The sequence below is a fragment of the Triticum dicoccoides genome, chromosome 4A, assembly GCF_002162155.2.
Source record: "Triticum dicoccoides isolate Atlit2015 ecotype Zavitan chromosome 4A, WEW_v2.0, whole genome shotgun sequence".
NCBI lineage: Eukaryota > Viridiplantae > Streptophyta > Magnoliopsida > Poales > Poaceae > Triticum > Triticum dicoccoides.
The window spans coordinates 376,415,414-376,425,264 of NC_041386.1; the positions used below are offsets into that span (position 1 = coordinate 376,415,414).

The window sequence follows — 9,851 nt, forward strand, 5'->3', positions numbered from 1 at the left end:
GAGAAGATATTATCATTAACCATGACTGAGGCTCTTCCTTTTAACAGGATGATGTAGGAATACTTTTTATCCCGTTGCAACGCATGGGCTTTTTTTCTAGTAACGTAAAAAAGAGGTCATTGCTAATAATTTTAAATATGAAACTTAACCTTTTTGTGTTTTTAAGAATCAGAAATATATGAAAATAGGTATATCCGAGATAAAAATGACCATTGTTAAAAAAAGTTTGGAAATTAAGTGGATTCAAGACCCCTCACGGGAAGACCCCTCAAGACCTTCTCACGAAGAAGAACTTGCTACTTGTATCGTCCTTTGTTGATCGTGGATCTTGTATCACTCTTTATGTTTGAGGATCTAGCACATGTGTGAACGTTTCCGTTCATTTAAGTGTTTTCCCTTGTGTTCTTCGTGTTTGTCGTAGGATCACCTCCAAATCATGAAAGATCGTCCCTAGGGTTTCTACCCTACATCGTGCAAGTTATATTGGTGAGATCAAACGGTCACCAATGTCAGATCGGACGCCTAGCTAGCCGGATGATTTTCTAGAAAAATCATCGGGCTGACTTGTAGTAGCCGTCAAAGTTAAATGAACGTTTCTTGGAAGATCACGCACATGACATTTTTCTTAAACGCTGACATATTTTGCGCTACTTTGGTTGAAACCGCGTGACAATTTAACTGTTCGCTGAAAAAACGGTCCGAGCGAACGTTCCCCGGATATTAGCGTTGAAGGAAAACCCACCGTCCAATGGGTCCAACGGACGCCCCTCCGCGGCTGCCCCACGCGATATGACTGGAGCACCCGTCCCCACCGCCAGTTGACCCCCTCTGCTCCGGCGACCCCGATCCCCCGCCCTCCTCCCCCGGGCGGCGAAATGCCGTCGTGTTGCCCTGCCGAATCTACCAAGCCGGCCTTCATCGGGATCTTCGGCGCCATCGTCGGCGGATTCGCCGTCTCTGCCGTTTTCTTCCTCCTTTCTTTCTCCTCTATCACCGCCCCCGCGCTCCCCTTCCCGGTCGTCGTCACCACCACCACCAACCTCTCTGCTCTCTCCACCACCGCCCAGCCGGAGACCATGTACAACCGCCCTATCTGGAAACCCCCGGCTCGGGGGTCGCGGATGCCTTCGCCGCGCGCGTTCCGCCTCACCCGCGACATGGTGCGCGCCCGCGCCCGCGACGGGGTCATCGTCGTCACCTTTGGCAACTACGCCTTCATGGACTTTATCCTCACCTGGGTGCGCCACCTCACAGGCCTCGGGGTAGACAATCTCCTTGTCGGCGCCATGGACACCAAGTTACTCCGGCAACTCTACCTCACGGGCGTGCCCGTCTTCGACATGGGCAGCAGGATGGTCACGGAGGATGTTGGCTGGGGGTCCCCCACCTTCCACAAGATGGGCAGGGAGAAGGTGCTGCTCATCAACGAGCTCCTGCCCTTCGGGTACGAACTGCTCATGTGCGACACGGACATGGTGTGGCTCAAGAACCCGTTGCCATATCTCGCCCGCTACCCCAGTGCGGATCTCCTCACCTCCAGCGACCAGGTCATACCCACAGTCACCGACGACAGCCTGGAGAACTGGAGGGAAGGTAATCTACCCGCACGCTGACATGTTGCAATTATATTTGAACTTCTAACTCTTTCCTAGCTAAAACTGTTTTGTGTCCCAGACTTAGGGCTGCTGTAATAATGGTGATGTGAACCTGTTTTATCAGGCTTCTTTTCTATGAAAATGGAGCCGGGGAGCTCTCTCTGTTATTCTAAAAAACATGTTGCAATTACATTTAAGAATGAATGTCGTGAAGAGACATTGGTTTTTGATTTTCATCCGATGATAAGCTGATAGCAATCTGTCAAAGGTGTTGTATCCCACCCGCTAGTACTATCAAAACTGAGCATTACTGAGAAGTGTCTCCTTGCGCTTTTCAGACTATTAAATTAAATGCTGTAAAACTATACTCGTTGCCAAATATGTGGGATCTATCATCTCTTGTTACCCCTCGCCCTTGAAATTCAAATGAATTTAGTTCAACCACGAAACTAATATTTCAGTGTTTGTAATCCAAACATTTGATTAAACAAGATTTTGTCGGTGAAAGAAAGGAGGAACTCACTTAGCCAGCTTATTGGAAAATGTCAGCGAATACCTTTTTACACTATATTGGTCTAGTTCGTGTAATACCATTGCTGAAGATATTCGTGCCTGCCAACATATATCATCAAATCCTCAGAGAACAAGGACACAAATTACAATAGTACTTTCATTACAGGGTTTCTCATATCATTACGGAAATCTACTGCGATTCACCTTAATAAGATTACAGTACCTTCTTTTTTTGTTTAGCATCAGTTACCAGCAATTTGTTTCAGTTTGACATGAGGTATCTTGATGTTTCCTAGTTATAAAAAGTTTGACACTTGTAACTTAAGGATACAATTCATTGCTATTTGTTCGTGTCCTTATCCACAGTAACTGGGGCATATAATATTGGTATTTTCCATTGGCGACCCACTGAACCTGCTAAAAGGCTGGCAAAAGATTGGAAAGACCTTGTCATATCTGATGATAAGATATGGGACCAGAATGCTTTTAATGATCTCGTACACAAAGTTTTTGGACAACCTGTTCAAGGAGAAGATGAACTTGTCTACTCATATGATGGAAAATTGAAGCTTGGAGTCCTACCAGCAAGTATATTCTGCAGCGGCCATACCTACTTTGTGCAGGTAGGAGCATTTTTTGTTTGAGGTTGGTGACTAAGAATCATTTTTTGTTACCATTTATGTTATTCCATTCTTGGGTATTACTCTTTTGTTCCACCATTTTGTACTTAGAACTCATAGTGCCATTGATATCTAACTGCTCTGTATACTCTTGTTTAATTGACAGGGCATGCATCAGCAGCTTCGGCTAGAACCATATGCCGTGCACACTACTTTCCAGTATGCAGGTACTGAAGGAAAGCGCCACAGATTACGGGAGGCAATGCATTTCTTTGATCAACCATCTTATTATGACTCACCAGGTTTGTTCACTCCCATCATAAATATTACAATAGTCGACCTTCGGAAATAAAGTTCAGGCTAGCAGTTCTTGGTCGTGTGTCCTGGTGTTTGTATGCTTCTTCTGTATATGTGTCATGTGGGACCAGCACTTCCAGTGCATGAACAAGGAGGGTCTCAAATCTGCTTAGCGAGAGGCATTATCTTTAATTTGATTGTATGCCAAGTTAGTTAATTATTTCCATAGATAATGATTGGTTTAATTGGAAAATTAAGTTGAATTTGTATCAGCCGGCCCGGCCTTATATATGAAGGGACCTAGGCCTAGTACGTGGGCATCAGAGAATCAATAAAGAAGAAAAGATGAGGCTTGCCTCTAGTGTTCCCCAAACCCTAACATCCCCGCGCCTACACCGCACAAGGATTTGCACGGATATGCTCTCGTTCCTAGTTACTAGGCCACGCGTGTGCAGGAAGGTGGGATCACTGCTGTCCGCTGTCCGGGATGATGTGGAGGGCATTGTCAAAAGCAAGTTTGCCGGCCTTGTTGACCAAGTTACTGCCTTGTCTACCGACACTCTTGAGCTCAAGACCGATCTCCGCAAGCTGATGGTAGACGTGACCAAATTGTTCCAAACACAAGGTGGGCCGAGCGCGATGAAGGCGAGCGAGCTGCTGACTAGTGACAGCAAGCGGTACAACATTGGTGATGATGCTTGGCAAGGTGCTCCCAAGTTCCAGAAGCTGAAAATTTTGACCTTCGATGGTTCGGAAAATGTGTTCCCATGGCTAACCCGTGTGGACCAATTTTTCGAAGGGCAGGGCACACCTGAGCAGGGTAAGGTGTGGTTGGCCTCATATCAGTTGGCTGGTCACACGGTGCTGTGGTACCACAACTGCAAAATCTCCCACAACGCCCCGTCCTGGTCTGTGTTCGCTGAACGCATCACTCACCGTTTTGAACCTAAAATCCGAAACACGCAACTTGGCACAATCAAGAACCTGCAGCAGACCGATACGGCAGATGAGTATGAAGAAAAATTTCTCACCCTCATGTGTAGTGTGAAGGACTCGTTGAGCAGCACAAGGTGGAGTTGTTCGTGGCTGGCCTCCACAATCCCCTCCGGACGGATACACAACACACACACACACACAACACAAAGCCTTTAGTCCCAAACAAGTTGGGGTAGGCTAGAGGTGAAACCCATAAGATCTCGCAACCAACTCATGGTTCTGGCACATGGATAGCAAGCTTCCACGCACCCCTGTCCATGGCTAGTTCTCTGGTGGTACTCCGGTCCTTCAGATCCCTCTTTATGGACTCCTCCCATGTCAAGTTCGGTCTACCCCGACCTCTCTTGACATTATCGGCACGCTTTAGTTGTCCGCTATGCACTGGCGCTTCTGGGGGCCTGCGCTGAATATGCCCAAACCATCTCAGACGACGTTGGACAAGCTTCTCTTCAATCGGCGCTACCCCAACTCTATCTCGTATATCATCATTCCAGACTCGGTCCTTCCTTGTGTGGCCACACATCCATCTCAACATGCGCATCTCCGCCACACCTAACTGTTGAACATGTCGCTGTTTAGTCTGCCAACACTCAGTGCCATACAACATTGCAGATCGAACTGCCGTCCTATAGAACTTACCTTTTAGCTTTTGTGGCACTCTCTTGTGACAATGAATGCTAGAAGCTTGGTACCATTTCATCCATTCGACTTTGATTCGATGATTCACATCTTCATCGATATCCTCATCCTTCTACAGCATAGACCCCAATTATCTCAAGGTGTCCTTCTGAGGCACCACCTGCCCATCAAGGCTAACCTTCTCCTCATGCCTAGTACCGAAACCGCACCTCATGTACTCGGTTTTAGTTGTACAAGTCTAAAACATTCGTAACTCTTAACTTCCTATTGACCCCCGTTCGACTATCATCGACTAGCACCACATCATCAGCAAAGAGCATACACCATGGGGTATCTCCTTGTATATCCCTTATGACCTCATCCATCACTAGAGTGAAAAGATAAGGGCTCAAAGTTGACCCTTGGTGCAGTCCTATTTTAATCGGGAAGTCATTAGTGTCGCCATCAGTTGTCCGAACACTTGTCACAACATTATCGTACATGTCCTTGATGAGGGTAATGTACTTTGCTGGAACTTTGTGTTTCTCCAAGGACCACCACATGACATTTCGCGGTATCTTATCGTAGGCCTTCTCTAAGTCAATGGATACCATATGCATGTCCTTTTCCTCCCTGTATCTCTCCATGAGTTGTCGTATCAAGAAAATGGCTTCCATTGTCGACCTCCCAGGCATGAAACCAAACTGATTTTTGGTCACGCATGTCATACTTCTTAAGCGGTGCTCAATGACTCTCTCCCATTGCTTCATTATATGGCTCATCAGCTTAATTCCACGGTAATTAGTATGACTCTGAACATCCCCCTTGTTCTTGAAGATTGGTACTAATATACTCCGTCTCCATTCTTCTGGCATCTTGTTTGCCTGAAAAATGAGGTTGAAAAGCTTAGTTAGCCATACTATAGCTATGTCTCTGAGGCCTCTCCACACCTCAATGGGGATACAATCAAGGCCCATCGCCTTGCCTCCTTTCATCCTTTTTAAAGCCTCCTTGACCCCCGACTCCTGGATTCGCCGCACAAAATGCCTGCTAGTATCATCAAAGGAGTCGTACAGTTCAATGGCAGAGCTCTCATTCTCCCCATTGAACAACTTGTCGAAGTACTCCCGCCATCTATGCTTAATCTCTTATTCCTTCACCAGGAGTTGGTTTGCTCCGTCCTTGATGCATTTGACTTGGTCTACATCCCTTGTCTTCCTCTCTCAGATCTTGGCCATCTTATAGATGTCCCTTTCGCCTTCGCGTCTAATCGCTGGTAGAGGTCCTCATACACCCGACCCCTTGGTTCACTCACAGCTCGCTTTGCAGCCTTCTTTGCCATCTTGCTGAAATACCCGGCCACCTTGGATGATGCCATGGACTGAGCGCACACTTATCATGAACGGGAGAGCCCAGAAGAAGGCCCTACGCATGGACGTTTGGCTAAAATTCCCGGCCACCTTGGAGGATGCCATGGACTGAGAGAGGTATGCAGTATATAGGTGGCTGGAGGTAAGGGAAGAGCTGCATGCAGGCAAGGCCCGTGGGCACGGGGTGCCCATAGAGCTGATCTTCTCCTCCAATTGCCGAGCACTGTCTTCCGTGCGTTCTTCTTGCTCCTCTTCATGGACGTGGTGTTCCTTCCTCACTCCTTCGTGATGTTCATCAATGTACCTAATGACACATAGGGTCTCTTTATGAGGCAGTAGACAAGTCTCATCTAAATGCATATGGAGCTCGAAGAGGAGCGAGTTCACCTTGTTTTAATGGCACGTGCATGAGCTCTTGCCAAAGGTCCACTTGAAGGTGCAGGTGTTGGTGTAGGATCCATGGTGATGTCCATGGGGTGCTTCGCACCATCTCCCTCCCTCCTCTTGTGGAAGACCTGCTCTCGGATAAAAAATGACATCACCATGGTAAGGGGCTAAGTCGGTGACGTTGAACATGTCACTCAAGGAGTACTTGTCGATCTTATGGGCGTTGTTGTTTATCCTTTCTAGCACCTTGAAGGGGCCATTGTCACAACCCGATCGTTGGATCAGGAGGGGGAGAGGGGATCGAAGAGGAGGAAAGACGAGGGTAGGTGAGAGCGAGCGAGAGAGAGATAGACGACAGGAAGGAAACGGGTTCATTCAATTCTCGATGCCCTCAGCGTCCACACACACGCATACAAGTAAGCCAAGCCACAGCTGGCACACACACGCATCCCCCTGACAGTGGGCCTAGCCTGGTCCCGCTGACCAGGTCGTTGTTGCAATTCAGAACTATGAACTTGCATTTCTTCAGTCCGCTGTAGATTGATTTGCAAGTGTGACACTTGCCCCCTCTTGAGCAGCAGCTTCTTCGTCTTCCCAGAGCTGCGCGTCGGGGTAGCGTTGTCGAAGGACGGTGTAGTCTTCCCAGGTAGTAGCTGATGGTGGCATGGAGCTCCATTGCACTTGTATTTGCACCACTGGAGTGTTCCCCTTCTTCATCATGCGGCGGTCCAGGATGGCCACCGGAACACGCTCGGTGGAGGTGAGGTCCGGTATCTTGGGCAGCTCCGTGAAGACGGGTGTGTAGTCGGGGAGGAACGACTTGAGCTGGGAGACGTGGAAGACTGGATGGATGCGGTTGTTTGGAGGTAGGTGCAGGTGGCACGCCAGGTTGCCAACGCGCTTCGCCACAGTGAACAGGCCGAAGAACTTGTATGCCAGCTTGCGGCACGGGTGGTTGGCGACGGAGGATTGCGCGTAGGGTTGAAGCTTGAGGACCTGCTCGCCCACGTCGAAGGCGCGCTCGACACGTTGACGATCGGCCTGCTTCTTGAAACGCGCCTGGGCGCGTTTGAGCTGAGCGCGAAGCAGCTTGGTGTGGGTCACCTAGTCGATCTCGTCGAGGGGCGCGTCCGCGGGAATGGTGGTGCTGACCGCGGGAAGACCACCCAAGTTGGGTTCTCGGCCGTACAGAGCCTTGAATGGGGAGCCATTGAGCGAGGCGTGGTGTGAGGAGTTGTACCAGAACTCTGCCGCGGAGAGCCACCGGCGCCATTGATTGGGTGTGTCGTGGACGGCGCTCCGGAGGTACATCTCCAAGCATTGATTCACACGCTTCGTCTGGCCGTCGGTTTGGGGGTGGTACGCCGTGGAGTATGGCAACTTGGTGCCTGCGGCGACAAGAATTTCCCACCACATCACACTGGTGAACATCTTGTCGCGGTCGGAGACGATGGAGTGCGGTACGCCGTGGAGTCTGATGATGTTGTCCTAGAAGGCACGTGCAACTTGAGCGGCATTGAAAGGGTGTCGGAGAGGTATGAAATGAGCTTACTTGGTGAGGCGATCGACGACAACCATGATCGCGACATGGCCGTCCGACTTGGGTAGCCCTTCTACGAAATCCATGGTGATGTCCTGCCACGGTTCTTGAGGAATCGGAAGCGGTTGGAGCTTGCCCGCGGGGTGTGTTTGCTCGTGCTTCGCGTGCTGGCAAATGCTGCACTGCTTGACGAAATCCTTGACAGCGCGCTTCAAGCCCAGCCAGCCGAAGAGCTTGCACACGCGCTAGTAGGTGGCGATGGCGCCCGAGTGTCCTCCCACCGCGCTGTGGTGCAGCGCGGCGATCAACTTGGTTTGGAGCGCTGTGTTGGCGCCGATCCACAATCGCCCCCGTTGTCGGATCACCCCTTGCTGCAGCGTGCGGCCTTGGTCGTCAGTGTCGCAGAGAGCTAGCTTGGCGAGGAGCTCCTGCGCGTCCGCATCCGTCTCGTACGAATTGGCAACCTCCTGCAGCCATTGGGGCTGGCACATAGAGAGCACGTCCAGCGACAGTAGGTGCCCCACCCTGGAGAGCGCGTTGGCTGCGCCGTTGTCCGCACCCTTCTTGTAGCGGAACGTGAACTGCAGGCCCACCATCTTGGACATGGCCTTGCGCTGAAGATCTGTGACGAGCTGCTGGTCGCCCAAGGAACACAAGCTCTTGTGGTCGGTGACGATCTCGAACGGTGCGCGCTGGAGGTAGGGACGCCACTTGTTGATCGCCATCATCACGGCGAGAAACTCCTCGTACGCAGAGAGCTTTTGGTTCCACACGCCCAATGCCTTGCTTAGGTACGCGACGGGGTGGCCGTCCTGAACTAGCACCGCGCCCACGCCAGTGTCGCACACGTCGGTCTCGATGGCAAACAGGCGCTTGAAGTCCGGGAGCGCTAGCACGGGCGTGCTCACCATCGCCTTTTTGAGCATCTCGAACATGGTCTGGGCCTTGTCGTGCCAGAGGAATCCTTTCTTCGTGAGCAGGTGCGTCAGGGGCTTTGCGATAATGCCATAGTGTGGCACAAACTTGCGGTAATAGCCCGTAAGGCTGAGGAAGCTGCGGAGTTCCGTGGGCGTCGTGGGCATGGGCCAGGCACTCATGGCGTTGGTCTTGCTCGAGTCGGTGGCGAAGCCGTCCTTGGAGATGACATGTCCCAATTATTCGATCTTCTGCTAGGCGAACGAGCATTTGGAGGCCTTGGCGTACAGCTGGTGCGCCCGCAGGAGGTTGAGGACAGTGCGCAGGTGTTCTTCATGTTCCTGTAAATCAACACTGAAGACCAGAATGTCATCGAGGAAGAAGATGATGAATTTGTGGACGTGGCGACCGAACACCGAGTTCATTAGACACTGGAATGTGGCCGGCGCATTGCAGAGGCCGAACGGCATCACCCTGAAGTGGTAATGGCCATGGTGTGTTTTGAAGGCCGTCTTCTCTTCGTCCTCCTCGCGCATGCGGATCTGATGATAGCCGGTGCGTAGGTCCATCTTGGAGAAATATGCTGCTCCGCTGAGCTCGTCGAGCAGTTCGTCCACCACCGGCAATGGAAATTTGTTTTTGACCGTGGCTGTGTTAAGACGCCGGAAATCGACACAAAAGCGCCAAGTGTCGTCCTTCTTCTTGACCAATAGGACCGGCGCGGCGTACAGGCTCAGGCTGTGCGCGATGACCCCAGATTGCAGCATGTCCTGCACTTGCTTTTTGATTTCGTCCTTTTGGGCTGGTGAGTAGTGGTAGGGCCTGGTGTTGATAGGTGCTGTGCCCGGCTCCAGGTTGATTGCGCGATCATATTGCCGTTTTGGTGGCAAGAACACATCTTCATATTCGGACAAAAGTCTGAATATTGGGAGGTGCAGGTTCAGGCTTGTCAGTTCGCTCCACCGTAACCAAAGCCGCGGTCCAGATGTCATTAGCTATT

The 9,851-nt window shown here is 50.7% G+C and overlaps 1 protein-coding gene across 1 annotated transcript in view; it reads left to right on the plus strand.

The window, feature by feature from the left end:
* Positions 1-781: 781 nt before the first annotated feature.
* The window catches only part of LOC119285954 (arabinosyltransferase XEG113-like), a 23,941-nt gene continuing 14,871 nt past the window's right edge, over positions 782-9,851 (plus strand). The window contains exons 1-3 of the mRNA XM_037565285.1: positions 782-1,593; positions 2,475-2,731; positions 2,895-3,030. Of these exons, the coding sequence (XP_037421182.1) occupies positions 876-1,593; positions 2,475-2,731; positions 2,895-3,030 (1,111 nt within the window). The 5' untranslated portion in view covers positions 782-875. The remainder of the gene's footprint in view (positions 1,594-2,474; positions 2,732-2,894; positions 3,031-9,851) is intronic.